Genomic DNA, 25,817 nt, shown 5'->3' on the forward strand with positions numbered 1-25,817 from the left:
TTCAAGTCCCTCCTCCATGAAAACCCGGGAGAGGAGGCAGAGGCAAGCTCAGGTTAAAAATGCACGACCCTATCAGCAGGTAGGGAACTCCAGGGTTGAAAACAAAGAGTGGAAAGTAGTTCCGTTCCCCGTGGGGGCTCTGAGGCCCAGCCATTGCCAAGAGGAAGCTTCCCTGAAGATTAAGCCGTTACTGTCTGCAATTACATCTTTCAGAATGTTGCTGAAAGGTTAACGAGATCTTCTTCATGTTCTGACTCAGGATCGGCCTCTAACTGATGGAGACGGTTTCAGGAGCACACGTGTTGCCGCTGCTACCAGACAGAAGTACGTTAAAAACAACCACCACCTTCCCTGGACACCCCAGAGCCAGTCAGTATGCAGGAGTTTGACATGACCATTTTAAAAGCGGAAATAACATACTATTTATACTTTGCCAATGCTTAAATTTTTCACATTCTAACAAACTGACCCCAAAAAGGCTTTTCAGAGATGCTTCCAGAGAGCAGCCAGTTCTAAGGGCTGAAGCCAGCCAGCTCCCCTTTTCTCCCGCCACTGAATCCCCAACAGCAATCCTTCTCAGCAGAGGAGCAGATTACTGCTGATATCTGAGAACACCCAGGAGAAAAATGGGGATGGAGAAGAGCGAGGGGAGAAAGTTTTTCAAATATTGCTTTTCTGGCTTTCAACCAAGTACAATTACATAGCATTCACAGAAGATGAAGTCAAGATAATATAAACAAAATCTTCAATGAGGCCAATTACCCTAAAAGCTTTCCCAAACTCTGTCTGAGATCACAGGCAAGCTGCTCTAGAAACCCCACACCCCAGAACCTACAGTAGTCAGCGAGGACCCCGCCCTGGCTAGTCAGGAGGGAAACACAGAGCCCCCTTCTCTGTCTGCACTCTCTCCAGTGCCAGAAGTCAAGGCCACCGCCACTTTTCCGAGAACGTACTGAGACTGTTTTGTGGTCAAATCGATTGCCCAAGTTAGCAGCTGTTCCTCTACACAGGTTCTCTCAGAGACAGAGCATTCATTCTGTGGAATTCACATGTGCTGCCTCCACTGACTTCCAGTTCACCTCGAAGTCATTAGCGCTGGCACAGCAGAGTAGTAATTAAAATGAAAATCACAAAACTGTTTGAAAAATGTGTAAGGACATACTAACAACTTTATAAATAAGGTTAAGAATAAAGGGTGTTAAAATAGCAGAGCAGGGCTTCCCTGGTGGCTCAGTGGTAAAGAATCTGCCTGCCGATGCAGGAGACGCAGGTTCAATCCCTGATCTGGAAAGATCCCACACGCCACAGAGCAACTAAGCCCATACGCCACAATCACTAAGCCTGTGCTCTATAGAGCCCAGGAGCCACAAATACTGAGCTCGCGTGCCGCAGCTACTGAAGCCTGAGCACCCTAGGGCCCATGCTTCACAGCACGAGCAGCCGCCACAACGCAACGGGAGGGCAGCCCCCAGTCACTGCAGCTAGAGAAATGCCCGAGTGGCAATGAAGACCCGGCACAGCCAAAAATAAATAAAATAAAAAGTCAAAATAGCAACACCGCCCTACTATTGGACTATCGTCCAAAGTATAAAATAAACATCCGTGACATAAATAAGTGACTGAACAAATCAATAAGAGAGAACAGACATAGCTCCCATATGGAGGAATTCTAAACAATTTATGCAAGCGGAGCTTATTCTCCTTAATGACTTGCCTCCAAAGAGGGCGGTACGGAAAGGGGTAAGCAAAGAAGAAGCTTCCAGTCGACAAACAGTAACTCAGCCAGGTGGTCAAGGTCAGCACTGAAGGGGTGTCACGTTGACAGCCAACACCCTTGCTATATGACAAGAACGGCAATTTGTAACTGAGGTCTTCCTCCCCCATAACCTCAATCTAACCACGAGGAAAAACCTCAGACAACCCCAGATTGAAGGATGAACTCCTCAAAACTGCCATGGTTTCGAAAACAAGGGAACTCTGACCGACTGTCACAATGAAAAGGACCTTGAGACACGACAACTAAAAGTCATGTGGGTTCCTGGACAGAATCCTAGGACAGAGAACGTCAGGGGAAAACCAGGGAAATCTGAATCAAGCGTGGAGTTTAGTTCACAGTAACATACCCACATTGGTTTCTGAGTTGTGATCAATGGACCACAGTCACATAAGGGATTACCACTGGGGTAAACTGTGCCAAGGGTAGACAGGGAACTCTCTGTACCATCTTTACAGCTTTCCCATAAACCTACATCTATTCTAAAGCAAAAGGCTTAATTTAAAAGTACCAAGAGGGACTTCTCCGGCAGTTCAGTGGTTAAGACTCCGTGCTTCCACGGCATGGGGACACAGCTTCCATCTCTGGTTGGGGAACTAAGATCCCTCATATTGCATGATGCAGCCAAAAAACACTTTTTTAATTGAAAAAAAAAAAAAGGAGCAAGAGAATCTACGAGCTTTGAAAGTACTAAAAATCTTCATTTTTAAAAATGTTCCAACTGCACAGTAGAAGGTAAACGAACAGTAAGTACTTAGGTGACTGACCCATCGCAGGATGTTAGACTTACAGAGAATTCATAGCAAAAACTCCAGAAGCAACATTTTCAGAAAATGGACACAGAGAAGGTTTTCTGGTTGCAGCATCCAACCTTCATCATGATCTTGCCTTTACACAAAAGGAAAAACACTCAACAACATCAACAACAGAAAAACCCAAGAGGCTTGGAAGTCCAGCTAAAAGGAAAGCAGCTAGGGATGAAGCAACAGCAAAGCGCTGGAATACTGGTCCTTGAGAAGACTGAAACATACAGATCAGGGTAGAGCCAGCAGGGAATCATGATGGAGTTCTGAAATCAGCTCGGCAGTGGCAGCCGGTGTTTTTTCAATGGAAGAGACTGAAGCAAGCTCTGTGGTGCCGAGCTGCAGACTGGCTAAAGTGCTGGGGGTTTCACGGATTTTGCCACAATATTTTTAAATGGAGAAGAAAACAGAGTACACCACAGGTAGCACAGGTTAAGTGCTATTTTACAAATAAATTAGCAGGAGCACATAGTCATACACCCCCGTTAACTGCCTGTGGGTAGTAAGCAATCACAGTGCAAAAGGCCTCTCACTAAGCTGCTGTCCGTAAGTCTGAAAGCCACTAACTCAACGCCCTCTACACCCGCACGCCAACTATCCACGTCAAAAGAGGAAGAGGGCAAAATCGACTCCATATCTCTAAGTATGGCGGGAAACTGGTGAGAAGAAACTAGTTCTTATTAATAAGAAAGAAGCATCTGTGAAAGCAGAAATCCAGGCCAAAGGTACAAAGGACAAGGCCCCTGAAGACGCAGCCTGGCCTCCCTAGCCCACACCCTAGCTTACACTCACCCCCTAGCTCACAGCAGCTCACACTCACTCCCGAGCTCACACTGCCTCCTGCCTCATCAAGTCTGAGATTCCTAGGAGGCAGCCAAGCAGAGTTCCCTCCTGCCCTGCACTAACCCTTCCCATCACATCATCGCTGCTCCAGGCTTCTCTCCATCTCCACAACTGAGTCAACCCAAGTGCACCGCAGAACTGTCCACGCCCTCCGTCCCCACCGCTGCCAGCCAAGCTGGAACCACCGTCAGCACTCAGCTGTTCTTGCTCCCAGACCCTCAAACCAGACTGTGACAAACTTCAAGCTTTGACCCATATATTTAAGTAATCTCAAACATCTAAAATGTTACATATACTGTGAATCTAAATGTTTGCAAAAAATGTAATTTCTGACATATTGTAAATATTGGCAATTTTAATCAGACTCACACTTCTAAAATTATATTCAAAGGAATCTAAATACCACTGCAATAACTTTCATCATCATCAAAATATACAGATGGACTTCCCTGTATTGCTGGATATTCTTTCCAAAGGATTTTAACCTAAAATAGCTTTATGTTCAAAGCTTCTTTCTACAAAACTATGGGCTCAAACTGAGGTTTCAGGATTTTTTAAAATATCTTATGACCATAGGATCTAAGTGTTCATTTTTTTTTCTGAATTATCATTATAATTTTATTAGCACACAACTGATCAAACCAAGAAATTTTACAAATTTTCATAGGTAATGGAACATAATTTTATCGAAACTGCATCCTTTAATGAGATGAATAAACTGTCTTTTCCCTCCTAACTGATTTATGTGAACTGTTAGAATGAGGCAAGTTTAATTAGCATCAATTTGTTCTTATTTTTCTTGTCCTTTTTTTTTAATGCAAGCACTGAGGAAGTTTGTTCATATAGATGTGAATGGAAGAGCAACCTTTGGTACAGCACTGTCCCTCCATGCTCTAACCTCCCCCAGCATTTTAGCCAAAAGTCTATCGTTAAAAATAACTTTTAGGAGAAAATATTTGCAAACAAAGCACCTGACAAGGGATTAATCTCCAAAATATACAAACAGCTCATGCAGCTCAATATTGAAAAAACAAAAACCCCAATCAAAATATGGGTGAAAGATCTAAACAGACAGTTCTCCAAAGCACACATACAGATGGGCAACGAGCACTTGAAAATATGCTCAACATCACTAATTATTAGAGAAATGCAAATCAAAGTTATAATGAGGCATCACCTCATACCGGTCAGAATGGCCATCATCAAAAAAATCTACAAACAATAAATGCTAGAGAGGGTGTGGAGAAAAGGAAACTCTCTTACACTCTTGGTGGGAATACAGTCATTGTGGAGAACAGTAACAGCTTTAGTTTTAAAAAACAAAAAATAGAACTACCATATGACCCAGCAATCCCACTCCTGGGCATACATCCAGAGAAAACCATAATTCAGAAAGATACATGCACCCCAATATCCACTGCAGTGCTATTTACAATAGACAGGACATGGAAGCAACCTAAATGTCCATCAACAGAAGAACGGACACAGAAGATGTGGTGTACACACACGTACCACGGAATATTACTCAGCCACAAAAAGGCACGATACTGCGCAATTTGCAGACAGGAGGATGGACACAGAGACTGTCATACAGAGCAAAGGAGTCAGACAGAAAGAGAAAAACACTGTATAGTATGGTTAATGTGGAAGCTAGAAAAATGATACAGATGCGCTTATCCGCAAAGCAGACACAGAGACACAGACACACAGATCGTATGGATACCAGGGAAAGAAGAGGGAGTGGGAAGAACTGAGAGATCAGGGTTGACATATATATACTACTGTGCATACAATCTGGAGGAGGGCGTGGCAGCCCACTCCAGTATTCCTGCCTAGAGAATCCCATGGACAGAGGAGCCCAGCAGGCTACAGTCCACAGGGCCCAGCTGGATACGACTGAAGTGACTCAGCATGCACGCGTGCATGTATGAAACCGGTAACTAATGAGGACCAAACTCGGAGCACAGGGAACTCTACCCACTGCTCTGTGGTGACCTACCTGGGAAGGAAACCCAGGAAAAGGGCATGTAGGTGTATGCTTAGCTGACTCACTCTGCTATACAGAACACTGTACACCAATGCTCTCTACAGCGTTCTAACACAACATCATAAAGCAACTATACTCCAGTAAAAATTAATAAGAATAAACAGAACTTTTGACAGTCTAAACAACTGCCAGTTTGATTGGGTCCTCCTTCAATTTTATAGAAAGTAAAGACGGGAAAACCACTAGAGTTACCAATGACCCTGTGATCCAATCAGAGTCAAATCATTTTCTCCTACCCAGTAACAGTATTTTAAACTGTCCCTCTGCCCAAGGTGAAGCACAAAGGAAAATGAGGCCCCTGTCAACGGCATGCCTTTCTTCGGCAAAGCAGAGGAGTGAGATTGTGAGAAGAGGTGGGACACGATGACCTGCGATCTCAGATTTGTTTCCGGACAGTACACGGGTGCTGGGAATCCAGAAGCTGATTCTCTGAAACATATCCCCTTGCCCAGGCACCACTTAGAGAGTACTGAGGTCCTTCCAAGGCACCGGATATCCCAGTTTGACAACAGTGAACCAAGCGAGCCCTGGGACACTCTCTTAAAAAATGGAGTTTCCATCTTTTGATTTGCCGGCCACTTTTAACCACTCACCTCACACTTAGAAAAATAAAGCTGCATCTCGTCCCTGTGGCCTCCTCTCAGGTCCCGCCTCACCCCTTATCCTACAGAACCGCACTGGCCGCCTCCAGGCCCCTGCGCCGCCTCCAGTGCCTCCCACCGCGGGCCCTGGCACCCTCCCTTCCTTCCACCCAGCACGTGGCTGCTCCCACGCATTCCCACACTTCAGCTCCAGCGTCACCTCCGACCACCCGTCCACGTGACCCACCTCACTCATCTCTCCCACAGCAGTTGAATTACTGATAGTTCTTATTATCAACATAACTATTTTGCTTTATTTACAGTAATGTCTGACTTCCCTACTGCACACAAGCAGGTCTTAGTCAAAGTGTTATGTGCGGCTTTCAGCACCGTGATGACCATCAGGTGTGTGTAGACAGAACAGAGCATATACAGCACGGAGCGTGCAAGGACGTCACAGGAGCGTGAAGTTGGGACGGGGGATGTCTCCAGAGCTTTCCGTGCAACTTCATTTGAAAACAAAACCGTACTATTAGAGAGTCCAGATACCCCAAATGTCAAAAAGAAAGGTTTCTCACAGGTATTATTAAATACATAAACACATATTTCAAGATGTTCGGCAGCATCCAAAGCAGGCAGGGAGACTACCCGGGTTTGCTCCCATCCTTTCCTTACCTCTGATCTTGAGACTGCTCCTCTGCATCGTCTTCAGAATCACCCTATTGAGAAAGAATATGCTGTAACAGCTGTTTCAGAGAAACACTCCATCTCCCCCCGCAAAAATAAAAACTTCTTCAAATCCCACGAGGGTGATGAACTTGTCTAAAACAGTGCCTGCCACACAGCACACACTCAATAAATACTTACTGGAAAAAAGAATGACACTAAAATGCCGCCACTGACAGCCAGACCCTGCAGATGTGCCCTGCAAGCAGACAGCCTACCTGTTTAAAACTGCCACCAAAGCACAGTCTCAAAGCTGGCAGGACACCACTCTTCTCTCCAAGAGCCTTTTTCTGATGTTCAAGTTTAATTGCACAAGACAAAGTTTAATGATAATTAAAATCCCCAAATACAAAAGCTGTCCTGAATAGCTCAGAATCCCCTATATGAACACCCGATATATGTCAACTCCAACATAAAGAAGCTGGCCATGCTATAAGTGGCATAAACATTGCACTCCAATCCACCCCACAATCTCCGCAACCTACCATGCCACGCTGCGGCCAGGAGACACACACCAAGAGGGTAAAAACAGAAGGCACTCGCAACAGGAGCAAAGGGCAGACCCAGCTCAACACTGCGTGGGTGGATGCGGGCACTCATGCCCTTGCTTTCTGTCCTCTCCCGAAGCCGCACCACGGGCAGCTTTCTACCCAGCCCTCCTCCTCCTCCGTACCCCACCCCCAGCCCCCCGCTCTCCCCCTCTGCCTCCTGAGCCCAGACCTCCATGCACTAACGCCCTCTGACTGTTAACCTGCTCCTGGAGCCACAGGGCCCAAATCCCTGTCTGTAGCCCCAACCTCTCACTTAAACACGTTTAGATCAATGCCCACCTTCCTATGAAAGCTGAGGCTCAAACAAGCTAGGTCAGACCCCACAGGACAGGCAGGACCAGTTAACTTAGCTGCAGCCCCACCACCAAACAGCTCCAGGGTCTATACACCATCTCCCCAGAAACAGCCACACCAGACTCACAACATCAGGGGTGCCTGCCAAGGGCCCACTCATGTCCAGGAGGCCAATCACACCCCCTGACCCCTGGGCAAACCTGTCACCCCCAAGCAGAGGATCTGTCCCCTCAGCAGACCTGTCCTTCTCCACCCCTTCTGCCTGCAAATGAGCCCGAGCCATCAGCACGCAGGCCTACCTGACCACTGCAACAGGCTTTCCAGGCTATGGAAGGCTGCTGCCTTTCCGGGACGTGGAGAAAAGGAAACCCTCCTCTACCGCTGGTGGGAATGGGCGTCACAGAGAGTATTAACAGAGGTTTCTCAAAAAACTAAAAACGGAACTAACATATGCCCAGCAGTTCCACTCTTGAGTATATATCTGAGAAAAACAAAAACACTGATTTGAAAAAGATACATGCACCCCAGTGTTCACAGCACCTCTATTTCCAAGAGCTAAGATATGGACACAGCCCAAACGCCCATCAACAGATGAACGGATGAAGATGTGATAGACATACATACACACACACACACACACACACACACACACACACACACACACACAAATGGAATACTACTCAGCCATAAAAAATGAAAATAAGACAGAGAAAGACAAATACTGTATGATATCACTTGCATGTGGAATCTAAAAAAATTACAACTAGGAAATAAAATTTAAAAAAAACACACTGATATAGAGAAGAAACTAGGAGTCGGCACCAGAGAGGGACAAGATGGGGGCAGAAGAATCACTTCAATTTATGTAACACTGACATTAGTTATACCTCAGTAAAAAAAATTTAAAGATTGCCACTGAGTCTGCATACAAAATCAAGACAGGAGAAAAGATATCTATGTTAACACATATGCGTGGGATCTAAAACAATGGTGTAGATGAACCAAATAAGCAGAGCAGGAACAGAGATGCTGACATAGAAAACGGACTCGCGGCCACGTGGGGTGGGTGTGGGGAGGAATCGGGAAAGTAGGGCTGACAGATATATATACCACCATGTGTAAATCCGACTGCTAGTGGGAAGCTGCTGTATACACGGAAGCTCAGCTTGGTGCTCTGAGATGACCTAGAGAGGTGGGAGGGTGGCAGGCTCAAGAGGGCACGGATGCATGAATACATATAGCTGATTCTTCACCACTGGAGACACGGGTTCAATCCCTGGATCAAGAAGATCTCCTGGAATAGGAAATGGCAACTGCCTCCAGAGGAGGCTGGTGGGCTACAGTCCATGGGGTTGCAGACATGACTGAGCAACTCAGTACAAACACACACTCACACACACACAGCTGATTCACTTCATTGTACAGCAGAAACTAACACAGTATTGTAAAGCAATTATACTCCAATAAAAAAATAATAATAACATTTTAACAAAGAAAAAGACTGCTACATTCAACCCATCCTGTGTGTCAGTCACTGTGTGGCCCATCTTCCTCAACATCAGTCATTACTTACAGACCCAGCAGTCAAGGTCACCACGTTAATCTCTGCTCAAGAACCTGGCTCCAAGCTCCTGAACTGGGAAGTGAGCAACCGACACTCGCCTTTGACACATTCACCCCAATCTCTACAGCCACACTTCAGCAGGGCTCTGGCTGCCATTCAAAACACAAGCATAAAACATGCCCCCCTGTGACAGTGTGTTAATGCAGGGCTCCAAGTGGACCACTGCAAAGAAATAGAAGAAAACAACAGAATGGGAAAGACCAGAGATCTCAAGAAAATCAGAGATATGAATGGAATATTTCATGCGAAGATGGGCCCAATAAAGGACAGAAACAGCAGAAGAGATTAAGAAGAGGTGACAAGAATACACAGAACCATACAAAAAAGGTCTTATGATCTAGATAATCAAAATGGGGTGGTCACTCACCCAGAGCCAGACACATCAGAGTATGAAGTCAAGTGAGCCTTAGGAAGCATCACTACAAACAAAGTTACTGGAGGTGATGGAATTCCAGCTGAGTTATTTCAAGTCCTATAAGAGGATGCTGTGAAAGTGCTGCCCTCAATGTGCCAGCAAATTTGGAAAACTCAGCAGTGGCCACAGGACTGGAAAAGGTCAGTTTTCACTTCAATCTCAAAGAAAGGCAATGCCAAAGAATGCTCAAACGACCGCATAACTGCACTCATCTCACAGACTAGCATAGAGAAGGCAGTGGCACCCCACTCCAGTACTCTTGCCTGGAAACTCCCATGGACGGAGGAGCCTGGGAGGCTGCAGCCCATGGGGTCGCTAAGAATCGGACACGACTGAGAGACTTCACTTTCACTTTTCACTTTCATGCACTGGAGAAGGAAATGGCGACCCACTCCGGTGTTCTTGCCTGGAGAATTCCAGGGACGGGGGAGCCTGGTGGGCTGCCGTCTATGGGGTCGCACAGAGTTGGACACGACTGAAGTGACTTAGCAGCAGCAGCAGCAGCACACACTAGTAAAGTAATGCTCAAATTCTCCAAGCCAGGCTTCAACAGTACGTCAACTGTGAACTTCCAGATGTTAAAGATGGATTTAGAAAAGGCAGAGGAACCAGAGATCAAATTGCCAACATCCACTGGATCACAGAAAAAGACAGACAGTTCTTGCTTTTTGTTAGTTTCCTACTTTATTGATTACACCAAAGCCTTTGACTGTGTGGATCACAACAGACTATGGAAAATTCTTCAAGAGATGGGAATACCAGACCACCTGATCTGCCTCCTGAGAAATCTGTATGCAGGTCAAGTAGCAACAGTTAGAACTGGACATGGAACAGACTGGTTCCAAATCAGGAAAGGAGTACCTTAAGGCTGCATATTGTCATCCTGTTTATTTAACTTATATGCAGAGTACATCACACAAAATACAGACTGGATGAAGCATAAGCCAGAATCAAGATTGCCAGGAGAAATATCAATAACCTCAGATATGCAGATGACACCACCCTTATAGCAGAAAGTGAAGAACTTAAAGAGCGTCTGGATTTCTGAAAGTAAAAAGAGGAGAGTCAAAAAGTTGGCTTAAAACCCAGCATTCAGAAAATTAAGATCATGGCATCCAGTCCCATTAGTACATGGCAAACAGATAGGGAAACAATGACAGACTATTTTTGGGGGGCTCCAAAATCAGATGGTGACTGCAGCCATGAAATTAGACGCTTACTCCTTGGAAGAAAAGCTATGATCAACCTAGGCAGCGTATTAAAAAGCAGAGACACCACTTTGCCAACAAAGGTCCATCTAGTTGCAAAGCTATGGTTTTTCCAGTATTCATGTATGGATGTGAGAGCTGGACTATAAAGAAAGTTGAGCACCGAAGAATAGACACTTTTGAACTGCGGTGCTGGAGAAGACTCTTGAGAGTCCCTTGGACTGCAGGGAGATCCAACCAGTCCATCCTAAAGGAAATCAGTCCTGAATATTTATTGGAAGGACTGATGCTGAAGATGAAACTCCAGTACTTTGGCCACCTAATGCGAAGAACTGACTCACTAGAAAAGACCCTGATGCTGGGAAAGATTGAAGGTGGGAGGAGAAAGGGACAACAGAGGATGAGATGGTTGGATGGTTCACCGACTCGATGGACATGAGTTTGAGTAAGCTCCGGGAGTTGGCGATGGACAGGGAAGCCTGGCGTGCTGCAGTCCATGGGGTCACAAAGAGCATGACTGAGCAACTGAACTGAACCAACATGTCCATCCCAAGCTCCCTAACTATCCCTTCCCCTCATCCTACCCCCTGGCAAGCATAAGTTCATTCTCTACGTCTGTAAATGCCTGTGTTGTAAAGCAGTTAATTTTATCATTTCTTTCTAGATTCCACATATAAAGGATATCACACGATATTTCTTCTCTAACTTCACTCAGTGACAGTTTAGGTCCATCCATGTTGCTGCGCATGGCACTGTTCCATTCTTTTTGATGCTGAGTAACAGTACATTGCACACAGGTAGCACATCTTCCTGAGGCATTCCCTGGCTGGTGGACACTGAGGCTGCATCCATGTCTTGGCTAGTGTAAACAGTGCTGCAAGGAGCACTGGGGAGCACGCATCCTTTCAGATCACGTTTTTCTCTTGATACTCGCCCAGGAGTGGGACTGCAGAGTCATAGGCCTACCCTGACCTCTTCAATTAAAACTGTAATTCCTCCTGTCCAAACCTTCCTCCAGTCTGCCACCACACTATCACTGACGCCCTTCTAACAGACTACATAACTTACAATTTTTTGTTTCCCATTCATCATCCATATGCCTCCATTAAACAGGCAGCTCAGTGCGGGCAGTGGTTTTCTTTCCTTGTTCTCTGTGACAGCCCCAGCACCTCAAACAGTGCTCAGCCCACAGGATGTGCGTCATAAATGTCTGCAAGGCTAAGTACAGTCTGTTTCCTAAATACTAGTGAGTATTGCCCCACACCTGTCAGAAGGCTATTATTAAAAAGGCAAAAGATCACAAAGGTTGGAGAAGATGTGGAGAAAAGGGAACCCTCAGGCACTGTTGGTGGGATGTAACGTGGTACAGCCACTATGGAAAACAATATGGAGGTTCCACAAAGAATTAAAACCAGAACTACCATATGATCCAGCAATTCCACGTCTGAGATTCATCCAAAGAAACTAAAACACTAACTTGAAAAGATATATATATACACACACAAATCTAAGTCCACTGAAGCATGACTTACCGTAGCCAACACAAAGACGCAACCTAAGATGCAATCTACGTGTCCACTGATAGATGGATGAAGAACATGTGATGTGTATACACACTGGAATACTACTCAGCCACATTTAAAAAATGAAATCTTGCCATTTGTAACAACAGGAACAGACTGTGAGGGCACTATGCAAGGTGAAATAAGTCAAAGACAGACCAAATTCCATATGATCTCACTTATTTGTGGAATCTTTAACAAACAAAACAAAAAAAACAGAACACCAAGTTCACAGATACAGGGAATAGACTGGTGGTTCCCAGGGGCAGGAGGATGGGGGTTGGGCAAAATGAATGAAGGCTGTCAAAAGGTGCAGACTTCCTTTATCAAATGAGTCATTTGTCACAAGGATATAATGTAGAGCCTGGTGACCACACTAAATAATACTGTACAGCATATTTGAAATTGGCTGAGAGAGTAAATCTTAAAAGTTCTCATCACAAGAAAAACATTTTTGTTACTAGCTATGGTAATAGAGCTTAACTAGACTTATTGAAGACTTCCCTGGCGGTGCAGTGGTTAGGACTCCAGGCTTCCAGTAGAGGGGTGTGGGTTCAGTCCCTAGTTGGTGAAGGAAGATCCATATGGCATGGGCCAAAACTAAAAAATAAATAAAAGTAAACGAGCCTGTGGTGATCATCGGTCAGTACCTCCAAATACAGAATCATTACGGTGTAAACCTAGAGCTCACGGAGCATTTTATGTCAATTATAGCTCAACAGACTTCCCTGGTTTTTTCCAATTAAAAATGTTAATAGCAGTAGATATAACTATTTTTTAAAACTCAATTAAGCAAATATTTAAAATTTGAAACTGAACATCCAATTATTTCTCTTAAGACACGGGCACTTTATCAGCACCACAGTATTTTTCTGGTCAGACGGTGTAAAACTCATACAGGAGCAAGGGGGGGCCAAAAGCCCGATCTCACGCTGAACATCTCCAGGGTTCAAATTCCACGACTGCTGCGTGCTTATCACCTTGGACAAGTTACTTAACCGCTGTAGGGTCTCAATTTTCTCATCTGAAATCGGCTCTCAACACTTCATAGCTTCTGGAGTCTTAGCATGAGTTAACATCCGAGGGTGTTATAGAATGGGAAAGACTAGAGATCTCTTCAAGAAAATTATACAGACACCAAGGGAACATTTCATGCAAAGATGGGCACAATAAAAGACAGAAATGGTATGGACCTAACAGAAGCAGAAGATATTAAGAAGAGGTGGCAAGAATACACAGAAGAACTGTACAAAAAAGATCTTCATGACCCAGATAATCACGATGGTGTGATCACTCACCTGGAGCCAGACATCCTGGAATGTGAAGTCAAGTGGGCCTTAGAAAGCATCCCTACGAACAAAGCTAGTGGAGGTGATGGAATTCCAGTTGAGCTGTTTCAAATCCTGAAAGATGATGCTGTGAAAGTGCTGCACTCACTATGCCAACAAATTTGGAAAACTCAGCAGTGGCCACAGGACTGGAAAAGGTCAGTTTTCACTTCAATCCCAAAGAACGGCAATGCCAAAGAATGCTCAAACTACCGCACAATGGCACTCATCTCACACACTAGCAAAATAATGCTCAAAATTCTCCAAACCAGACTTCAACAGTACGTCAACTGTGAACTTCCAGATGTTCAAGCTGGATTTAGAAAAGCCAGAGGAACCAGAGATCAAATTGCCAACATCCACTGGATCACGGAAAAAGGCAGACAGTTCTTGCTTTTTGTTAGTCTCCTGCTTTATTGACTACACCAAAGCCTCTGACTGCGTGGATCACAACAAACTGTGGAAAATTCTTAAGGGAGATGGGAATACCAGACCACCTTACTTGCCTCCTGAGAAACCTGTATGCAGGTCAAGAAGCAACAGTTAGAACTGGACATGGAACAACGGACGGGTTCCAAATAGGGAAAGGAGTACATCAAGGCTGTACATTGTCACCCTGCTTATTTAATTTATATGTAGAGTACATCATGTGAAATGCCAGGCTGGATGAGCACAAACTAGAACCAAGATGGCTGGGAAAAATATCAATAACCTCAGATATTCAGATGATACCACCATTATGGCAGAAAGTGAAGAAGAACTAAAGAGCTTCTTAATGAAAATAAAAGAGGAGAGTAAAAAAGCTGGCTTAAAACTCAACATTCAAAAACCTAAGATCATGGCATCCAGTTCCATCATGGCAAACAGATGGGGAAACAATGACAGACTTTATTTTCTTGGACTTCAAAATCACTGCAGATGGTGACTGCAGCCATAAAATTAAAAGACGCTTGCCCCTTTGAAGAAAAGCTATGACAAACCTAGACGGTATATTAAAAAGCAGAGACATTACTTTGCCTACAAAGATCTGTCTAATCAAAGCTATGGTTTTTCCAGTGGTCATGTATGGATTTGAAAGTTGGACCATAAAGAAAGCGGAGCACTGAAGAATTGATGCTTTTGAACTGTGGTGTTGGAGAAGACTCCTGAGAGTCCCTTGGACTGCAAGGAGATCCAACCAGTCCATCCTAAAGGTATCAGTCCTGAATGTTCATTGGAAGGACTGATGCTGAAGCTGAAACTCCAGTACTTTGGCCACCTGATGCAAAGAGCTGACTCATTTGAAAAGACCCTGATGCTGGGAAAGAGTGAAGGCAGGAGGACAAGGGGCTGACAGAGGATGAGATGGTTGGATGGCATCACCGACTCGATGGACATGAGTTTGAGCAAGCTCCGGGAGCTGGTGATGGACAGGGAGGCCTGGCGTGCTGCAGTCCACGGGGTCACAAAGAGTCAGACACGACTTAGTGACTGAACTCAAGAACTCGAGGGTTTTTAAACAATGCCAGCAGTATTTATCCCATGTTAGTTAGTATTTTTTGACGTTAACAGTGGAATCTGATGCAACCAAAAATAAACCTCTATGACGAAAAGCTTTCCAAATAGGAGGCGGTGCTTCCTGGCCTGGAGCAAGAGGCTATTTCCTTAGTACCTGAGACACTAAGGTACTGCTCCACTCTGCCATTTCCTGTTTCACTTTCCACCCATTTCCGTTACCTACACGCTCAGGCTCAAGAGGGTAAGAGACAAGCTGCGCGATTTTTAAAGGCAGAAACGTTTCTTATTCAACACTGTACTATCTGAACCCAGGTCAGCTGTTTGCTAGATGGACCAACCAGGCCAGAAGAGCGTGGCCTCCCCATCCCATCCCGTCCCACGCCACTCCATCCCGTCCCACGCCACCCCATCCCGTCCCACGCCACCCCATCCCATCCCACGCCATCCCAGACCAACATGCTCCTGGACCAGGTAACAGATGCTCCTCCTCAGCAGCCATGCTCATGGCTCAGACCTTATGAGTGAGGCTTCTCACCCCAGCAAAGGCTGACGAGCCTAAATTAATAAATTCTAGATTGCCCTTCTTGCTCCTAGAACTAACAGAAATGTGAGTATTAATAAGAACTCAATGCCTAAGGTAGTCCATCGGCCATCTTTGAGAAAGACTAACCTCCTAAACAGAGAACTAGACGAGATGCTGACCACTGCTCCTCTTTCAGCAGGAAGAACCCCCGAATGCCCACTGTAGACACAGCATCGTTGCCACAATGGGGCCACCGAGCGTAGATGCCCCAACTCTCTTAAGGGAAACCCAATTAGGACAACAAGGCATACACAAGAGAAAGAAAACAAATCTCTACACTCAAAGAACTCAGAGAGGTTAGAGAAATGTAGATCGTGCCAATGCCAAGGTAGGGGTCAGGAAGGACCAGTCTTGGATAAACGGCAAGGCAACAGAATTCGTGCTTTCATTCAACAGACCCGTGTTGGGCCTAGCTAGTCAAGGGGCAGACGAGCGTCCCCGAGGACTGAGCGAGGCCATGGACAAGGTCAGATCACAGAAGGCCTCAGGCCCAGAGTAGGTCAAACGGTTCACAGGGAATCCCAGAAGTTTCTGATCTTGGAGGAAGAGTAAGAAGGGGCACAAAGCAGTGTCTTGCACACACGCAACTACTTCTTGGCAATAAAATATCTGACGAAAGCATTTGCTTGGGAGTTGGCATGGTGAAAGCCTGGATGAAGCACAATCAGACGAGAGGGAAAATTCTGTAAATCTAACTGTAAAATAATGTGTTTTCTTCTCCCTTCTTGTTATCAACACAGATCAAGTTTTAATGTCCTTAGATCAAAATATTTTACAAAACAAGAGTATATAACAAAAAGACATGAATAATATAACTTATGTATGCAATTGCTGGGCACAGAATTAGTGTGAGCTGCTCCGTTGTGTCTGACTCTTCAACCCCATGGGCTGCAGCCTGCCAGGCTCCTCTGTCCATGGGATTCTCCAGGCAAGAATACTGGAGTGGGTTGCCATTCCCTTCTCCAGGGGATCTTCCCCACCCAGGGATCGAACCCGGGTCTCCTGCACTGCAGGCAGACTCCTGCAATAGTCTGAGCCACTATGCAATTGCTAGGCGCATACTACTGCTCAGCTATCCGCACTGGCTCAGCCCCTTCAAAGCAGGAAAGCTGTTCCAACACTCTCCAGTGACGAAATATAGGGGTCAGAAGCGACTACTGCCACAATAATAGGAAACCTGTATTAAGCACTCACTAAGTTCAAGGCACTTAATCAGCACAAAATCCTGAGATCAGCACCACTATTAACCCCGTTTTGCGGATGAAGAAACAGAGGACAGAGAGGTGGGAAGAATGGAGCTCTGAGTCAAACCCTGGAGGTCTGGCAGTTTATAACAACTCAATTATATCCGGCTTTACTAATGATGCATTATTCAAGTTCTTGGTCCGTTAAGAGAACCATTAGAAAAAGAAAAAAGGCCCAATCGACAGAAAAACATTTCCAAAAGAGATACCTGTGCAGATAACAAGTGTCGGCCAGTGTTAGTATTCAATTTCGTAACACCACATCTTCGGACACTCCTATCTGACCAATCACTGACAAATCTTAGCTTCCGAAGCCATCTTTAAGTCTTCCTGAAAGCAACCCAACTTAACAAATTCATTAAGCAGAAAACCTTCAAATTTAAATAACACCTATAAATAGTCTACTTTGAACTGACTCCATAACACACGAGGGAACTTTTCCTGAAAAAATTCAAACTACTTTGAAAAGAATTCCCTAAAAATAACTCTCTCCAGAATTCTCTGCAGTTTACACTTATACTCACACACACACACACACACACACACACACACACACACACACACACACGTCCATGTGCCATTTAGATAGATATGCAGCTTAGACAGATAAATATAAATAGACCCACATCTATCCTTACCCCTACCCAGGTACATGCACGGTAAAACAACTTCAAAAAAATACACATACACACAGAGATGAAATATTTAGAAAATGATTTTGAACATCAGTTTCACTTTCATTACAGCTTTGATTAAAATAGCTTAGGTATAAACGCTTCCATAGTGAACATTCCAGAGGGACAGCTTCTAAAATTCTAACACTACTTTACCAAAACAAACTATATTACACATATCAACAAAACCAGAAATAAAGAATTAAACAAAATCACTTCGGAGCCTATAAATAAAATCATTCATCATATCAGAGACGGACATTTCCACCTCTGAGGACAGTGACTGAGCTTTCAACTACTGCTGCAACAAATGAAAGTCTATAATTTACTTTCCTTTCAGTCAGGGTTGGCTTTCAACACTAACCAGTTAAGAGGTAGAGGGTACAATTGAGTAAAAATGCAAATATGTATAGATATACGCCAGTGCTTCTCAACCCAGGCAATTCTGCTCCCGAGAGACATTTGGCAATGTCTGGAGACATTTTTAGCTGTCACAAATTGGGGAGGAGGGGGGGAGGGACAAGGGGGAGAGAGAAGTAAGAGCCACGGACTGGCATCTAGTGGATAGGGGCAGATGCTCTAACAGCACGCCAGCCCCCGACAATAAAGAATTCTCCAGCCCCAAATGTTACTAACACCTCTGTTGAAAACTCTGATATACACAAATATGACCATACTTTATTTGTTAAAAGTAAATATGTCAACTGTTAAGTATGGTTCTCTCATCAGGAACTGAATGATTTCTATTTTGTTCTTTTTATCTTACTACATTTTTTAACACTACACATTTGCCATTTACAGTGGGGCCGGAGAGCGGGGATCCATTTAGGAATAAACTTTTAAGAGAAGGACAAACTGATCCCTATCCCGACAAGACTTTTTCTCCAAGGACTGGTCTTATGTAGCACCCTGGCCTTCAGCGAAGGGTCAGGAAATTTTTCCTCTAAAAAAACTACCTCTCCACCTTGAAGCTGTTATTCATCAGCCCTGTATTAAAACGAATATTCCAAACATCTAGCAGCACTCCGAAACGTAAAACTGCACAGTGTCACCAGTCAATTTCCAGCTACACATCCTGTTTTCTAAACAGCCACAAGAGACAACATAGAATTAAGTGCTACCACCAATGGAGGAAGTAATGAACATCCTCGAAACTACCACACAAACTGCCTATTCCCTGAGGATTCAAACCACTCCCCCACCTCCCCAAAACATGGATCTCCCATGCTGGGCATGCATACTGTCGATGCTTAAAGACAGTCGACAATATTATATTTAAATATGTACATCTGCAGTCAATGAACATTTCTCAATTTCTCCTAAAGTTAAAAAACCTTAAACACAAAGGCTTTGCCTTACTCTATGGCACTGGTAAACCCTGCATGATGCCAAATGTCCAGCCAATCTTTACCAACGGTTTTTCCACGTGCCATCATTATATCGCGTGGGGTGGGAGTGGGGGCATTAAATACGAGTTCTTGATAAGAGGCAGTATTTTAACACAAATTAAAGGTACTTGGAAAAGATCCAAGATCACCATCCTTTAAAGTCCCATCTTCATCCAAACAAAGCATTTCTGCAATAAACCCTGCATCTTCTGGTGGTCCTCAGGCACACAGCAGGCTCACCGAGAGATCAGGGCACGGGCCCCTCGCCCACCCTGGACCACCGCCGGCCGAGGGGCCCGCCCTGTCCCTGGGCACCGGCGCCGCGGGCCGCGGCCCTGCTGAGGTGGCCTCGGCTCCCACCTCCTGAACTTGGGGCCGGCGTGACTCACGCCCTGTCACATGGCGCGGGAGGAGGCCGCGCAGGCCACCGTGGCCAGGTGTTCAGGCTCGGCCCGACCGTTTATTTGTCTTGCAAAGTGGCTCGAGCGCCCGCGCCGCGGGGGGGCCGCGGCCTCGGAGCCTCTCCCCCTCCCCCCGCCCCGCTCCCCCGCAGCCGCCCTGTCACCTCGGCCGTCCTCACCTGAGTGGGCAGCAGGAGTTCCCCTTCCTCCGCCTGCCACAGCTCCACCACGTTCGGCATGGGCTCGACCGCTGCACCAACACCAAAAAACACACCGCGGTTTTAATGCACGGAAAAGAAACGCTTCCTGTTTCCCGATCGTCTCCTCCGTGCACCCGCCTCACCAAAACAAGCCTCCCTTCCCTTCCAGAAGCGGAGGCCACCCGAGGAGCCAGCCGCGGAGCAGAACACAATGCACCCGGTGGGAGCCGGCAGCCGCTCGGACTGTGAGAAGACGGCGTGCGGGCTCGCGGGCTCTCGCGCTGGGGGGAAGGCAGGCCACCCCGCGGGACTCCAGCTCCGCATCCCGTAGCAGCTGCGGCGGGCGAGTGCGGGACGCGGCCCTGGCGGCCGGGCTCCGGGAACAAAGCTGCAGGAAACCGGGCCGCGGCGGGGCCCCAGCGCGCGCCACACAAAGCGGGGGCTGCGCCCGGGGCGCCCGGGGCCCGCGCACAAAGGCTCCGGGGCGCGCGCGGCTAGCGGTCCGCGCCGCGGTCCCCGAGCCCCGCGACTGCCCAGCTTTCGGATGGCCGGGGGCGCGGGATCGGACGCCGCGGGGAGCGGAGGGCACCAGCCCGGAATTGCAGCCGCTCTCCTTCCCCCTTTCCCGTTCCTCCCGTCGCCCTCTTACAGATCTCAGCGGTTCCCCCAAAAGAAAGAGGGGGGGCGGGGTGGAGAGGGGAGCCCGCGGAGCGGCGCCAGGCTGACCTTGTCCCTGAGCCCCTCCCGGGCGGCCGCAGGGCAGGAGAACGTGGAAGACGCCCAGCAGGAGGTTCACGGCCGCGGCGGTGCGGCGGTAGCAGCCGGGCTGCGGGCGTCGGGGCCCCGCCATGCTGCTGCTCGCGCTCCTCTCGGCTGCTCGCCGCGCTCGCCGCCCGCTCGCTGGCGCCCCGGCCGCCTCGCCCGGGCCCGCCCCCGCGCCGCCCGCCCGCCCCGCCCCGCGCCGCCGCGCCGCCCCCGCCCCGCCGCTGCCGCAGCTGCTGCCGGCCCGCCTCGGGCGCGCCGCTCGCTCCGCGCGTGTGCGCCGCAGATAGGGAGGGACGGAACGCCGAGGGGCGCGGGGAACGTGGACAATGCGAACGCCGCGGCCGCCGCCCCGCCCCGCGCGGAGAGCACGGCCGTGGGCCCGGCCCGAGGCCCCTCGGCGGCCGCCTCCCCGAGGCGGGGGCTCCGGGCATTTTCCGCGACCGTGACAGGGACTCTGAGAGCCGGCGGGAGGGCTCCCGGGCCACTGTCGCCAGGAACTTTGGGTTGGTTTCCGCTTGGTTTGGGCACGCGGGCCACGATCGCGTTATGACCCACAGGGACGCCGGGTGGAGGTGGGTGGTGGGATGAGGAGTCGCCCAGCGGGAGGCCCTGGACAGGATATTAGTGGAAATAATGCACTGGTTGTCCGGAAAGGCGAGTGCAGCCACATGGCTACTGCCAGTCTGCAGCGAGGGTATCCGGTGGCTGCGAAGTCTGTAATTTAGCATAAAAAGAGCTCCCCCAAGACCCGAGAGGCTGACCTCAGCGCCGCGTGGCGGTGGCGCGCCCGGCACCCTCGGTGGAGACCGTCCAGTTGTGACAGGTGGGGAAGCCTCTTCGGAGAGGAGTTACAGTTTCAAAGACCCTGCACACAGTCCTCTTCGGATTACTATTGCAAATTTTAGCCAGCCTCTTCTGAAATCTGGCTGCGGTCTGGGACGTGGTCAGTTGCCTGTCTCTAACATTCCCGCGGAAATATAAGTGATACTCGGAAATGTGTTTTCTGGCTCCATTTTTTGATGCCTAGAACCAAAAAGTACACATAAGATCGGAGATCTCTTTTAAGTTAATGCCGTGCCAACGGGATCACCAGCAAGGGTTTATTCAGCCATTTACACAAGCTGGAAGAATTGGCAGTCTTAAGATATTTTTAGTAAATTTGCTGCTTCCAGAGTAGCCTGTATGAAATTCAGAAAATAAGAGCAATATAAAGAGGGGAAGTGACCGGGGCACACCTGTCTGCTTCCACTGATCCTCTGCCTAATTGCTTCTGGTGCCTTAGAGTCTAGACAGTGGCAAAGCAGTGATCGAATAGCAGGACAGATGCCGAGGGAACTGAATCAATTATGGGTCCTCTCTTTCCCAAGGACATAATACAGCACTGTGAACCCCGCCTCACACTGTCTGGGCATAACTCTAAACAAGGTTAAATAACCTAACTGCTTGGCCAGAACTTAACATTTAAGAAGATTAGCATAAATATAAAACCTCCATGTTAAAAATAAAAAGCATGTTGCATTATCTACTCTTTGGTATCCTCCCATCCCTTGCCTTTTTCCCACTTGCCTGCCAGCATCTACCTTTCCTTAGCAATAATCTCCAGTCCCAAACCAGCATGTCCCTTTTTTCTCTTCATTTCACTTCTCTAGGTTTGCTTTTGCCCCTTTGGCTCTGAAGCTCTATCTTTTACTGTGTTAAGGAGGCCTCTTAAGACAAGAATACTTGCCTAGACCGCTTAGGTAGTAACTGCACCTTCGAAGTTTGTTTTTAAGTGAAAGTTCCCTCATTGACCTGTTTATTTACAATATGTATTTTTTCTAAGATTTTTTTTGAAGTAAATCATTTTTAAAGCCTTTTTTGAATTTGTTACAGTATTGCCTCTGTTTTATATTTTTGGGGTTTTGGCCAAGAAGCATGTGGGATCTACCTGACCAGGGATCAAACTTCCACCCTCTACATTGAAAAATGATATCTTAACCACTGGACTGCCAGGCAGGTCCCTACAATGTGTATTTATATGTCTTCTGACCATACTACTTAGAAAAGCAAGCAAACATTGGCAACCTAACAGGTTTTATTAAATAGTTTAATAAACAGTCACAGGCAAAAACTTCTTTTTAATAATTTTTAAACTGTTTTACTTTTTGCTGAAACTTTTTCACACCAGTCAATACCATAGAATCAATGAAAATGGCTTAACAGATAGAAGAAAATGGCTATAGACAGTATATAAATACAGCTCTATTTTGTATTTCTACTGAAGCTTTTTAAAGGTCAGCTTAATTTTTCAAGTTGTGGTCTTGTGGACTTTACAGAGTTGGTAATGCTATTTGACTGTTGTTCAAAAGCCAGAAGTTTGTCTGCAGTGCCATGGGGTTGGAGAGGGATACAGGATTACACAGCTGTCTTCTTAGATAAATCTGACCTACTTAGCCTTCCCTGGAGGTATTTTTCATGCTGACTCATGAACAACAGGAAAGTTATGGCCCATTAAGTAGCATCCCTGTTTTGAAGTAAACTTCTCCAGAAAAGACTCCTGTGTCATTCACGCTATATTTCTATTATTTCCCTGTGATAATAGGTATTCTATTAGAGCTAGAAAATCTTTGCTATTAAATAATAGCCTCACTGCCTCATTTTGCAGAAGAAACTGAAGCCCAGAAAAGATGAGAAATATCCAACGTTACAGTGGCAGAGTTATGGAGAAGTATGTATGAAATAATGTTAACTGAAAAAAATGAATGTAAACATGATTTAACTTGATATGCAAATTATATACAGAAGATTAAAGCATGGAAGAGACATAGGAGGTAAAAAAAGAGACATTTTACTGGAGTATATCGGTTTTAAATTAGATCTATATTTTTTTTTAAGCCACATCTAAGAGCAACTAAATCAACCTTTACTTTAAACATGCAAGATACTGACCATGCTTTTGGCTTACTTTACACTTGTCTTTTTTTTTTTTAACAAGTACAGATGAAAACCAAGCAAGTTTATAAATATGAGTTATATCTCATCATATCCTACAGAAAATTGACGGGGAAAGGTCAAGCCCAAATCATTTATCTCTAATCCAGAGAAGATTCAACACACCAGGTTACAAGGTGGTTGTGAAGATTAAATGAGATACTGTTGGGTGAGTATCCAGTAGATGGGCTCACTAAATGCTAGTAGTGGTATTACCATATGCTCACACTGTGGGGATGGGCCAGACTTTCCTGTACATGGTAAATTTGATACTGATGTTCAGTTACTTGCATTACCTATTCACTGCCATTCACTGTCATCTCTTATCACTCAGACATGCTGGAAATGGGAATGATTAATGAAAATGTACACGTAACAGCTGTTTTCTAGTTCATCTGTTCATTTACATTCATGGCCTCAGCCCAGTGGAAACAACAAAACTAAGTCTCCTATCAAATCATCACTCCAGTCACTGCTGGGACACAAGCCTCTTCCTTGCCTGGGAAGAAAGGCGCAGAAGGGATGGTTCCTGAGCTTAGCAGAAACCTAGGGATTATGGTCAAGAACTCTTGAGATGCAGACTGCCCCCATGACTCAAGAGGACCCTTCTCACTTTTATTCCACTTTATCTCATCTCTGGAATTCTCCAGGCCGGAATACTGGAGTGGATAGCCTTTAGCTTCTCCAGGAGATCTTCCCAACCCAGAGATTGAACCCAGGTCTCCCGCATTGCAGACAGATTCTTTACCAGCTGAGCCTCAAAGGAAGCCCTTATCTCATCTCAGGAAGCATCAATTAAGTATTCACACCTTTCTCCAACTACACATTTTGTTGAATAACTGTCCTTTCCCACTGGAAACAATTGGAACATCAGGCAATTTGGCAGGAGCAGCAATAGCCACAGTTAAAAACCCATCTTTTCTGTGTTTTTTAAAAATTCATAAAACCATGCAATACAAAAGGTACATTTTTATAGTATAAAAATTAACTGATTAAATTTTATATTAGATAGCTTCCGATAACATTAAAGTAAAAAATTTTAAAGAGAAGCTAGAATGTGATTTACACAGGATGCCTTGAGTGTGGTCCTGCTACATGTTTAGTTATGATTAAATGAATGAGACATGAATAAAAAAAAGTAGTCACCTTCCCAGCCTCCTTTGCAACTTGGCGTGGCTATTTGGCCAATTTCTGGTCAATGTGATGTAAGCAGGCTTCTACTGGCATGGCTTCAAGAAAAGTTATTGTTTTCCTGACGAAGAGGAATAGACTCAGCTAGTACAAGAGTTTTGCTCCATGTTTTTCTTCCTCCTGGAATATAGATGTGATGCCCTGAGGTTTGGCAGCCTTCAGATAAGCCTGAGGAAGCAAACCCCTGCTGAGGATGGTACATTGGAAAGGTGAAGTGTTGATCCTAGAGGATTTCTAGAATTCCTGGATTGTCTGCCTTTCAACATCTTGTTTGTAAGCAGAAACAACCCCTTCTTATTGTAGTCAAGTTTTCTGTTACTTCCAGTCAAAAACAATCCCAAGTGAAGGAAAGAAAAAATCAATACAAAAATGGAAGTGAATCGTAATCATTTACAAGAACCAGTCTCAAAGATATTAACAAAATGCCCATATAACAAGAAGAAACAGCAGAGCAATACTTGGTTTGTTTTACAAGTGCAAATTAAAAGAACTATCATATCATATCAACTAAATTAGCAAAATAAAAGCAACAAAAATAAATACTGATTGAAAGCTGCAGAGAAACAGTGTTTATTACTTAGTAAACTAGTTTATTCTCCAGAGAAGAGCCTGTTCCCCCAGGGCCGTCCCTGTAAGTCTGTGGGAACTACGCACCCAGCCCCCGTGGCAGACAGCTCTATACCGTCCAGGAGGTTGTCCTCACCTCCTCAATCTGCTTTGCAGTCATTACCTCCTAAGCCCAACCTTTGAAAGTAAGAGGACCCAGGTCTTGGTCCTGTATTCTTTCTCCCTCTCTAGATCCAGCCCCGTGTCTTTAAATATTATTTATAAGCTAAAAGTCTCAAGTTTAGAATTTTAGCCTAAACCTAAGGTTCCACACTTACATATCCAACTGCCTGCTTGCCATATCCATTTGAATGGCTAATAAGTGTCTCAAACTGAACATGTCCAAACTCTTGATTGCACCCATCCAAGCCTGTAACATCCCTACTCTTCTTAACCTCCCGCCCATGGCAGTGCCATCTACCTGTGCCTGCGTGCCTATTTGTGACCCCATAGACTGTAGCCCGCCAGGCTTCTCTGTCCACAGGATTTCCCAGGTAAGAGTACTAGAGTGGGTTGCCCTTTCCTCCTCCAGGGGATCTTCC

General features: G+C 45.9%; 1 protein-coding gene across 1 annotated transcript in view; it reads right to left on the reverse strand.

Moving 5' to 3' along the window:
• TMEM131L (transmembrane 131 like) overlaps window positions 1-20,593 on the reverse strand; it is a 174,835-nt gene extending 154,242 nt beyond the window's left edge. Inside the window, exons 1-3 of the mRNA XM_068989747.1 lie at window positions 20,470-20,593; window positions 19,723-19,793; window positions 6,724-6,767 (exon numbers count right to left, since the gene is read on the reverse strand). Coding sequence (XP_068845848.1) covers window positions 6,724-6,767; window positions 19,723-19,793; window positions 20,470-20,593 — 239 coding nt within the window. The remainder of the gene's footprint in view (window positions 1-6,723; window positions 6,768-19,722; window positions 19,794-20,469) is intronic.
• Window positions 20,594-25,817: the final 5,224 nt, after the last annotated feature.

Source organism: Capricornis sumatraensis, chromosome 17, assembly GCF_032405125.1.
Source record: "Capricornis sumatraensis isolate serow.1 chromosome 17, serow.2, whole genome shotgun sequence".
Taxonomy (NCBI): domain Eukaryota; kingdom Metazoa; phylum Chordata; class Mammalia; order Artiodactyla; family Bovidae; genus Capricornis; species Capricornis sumatraensis.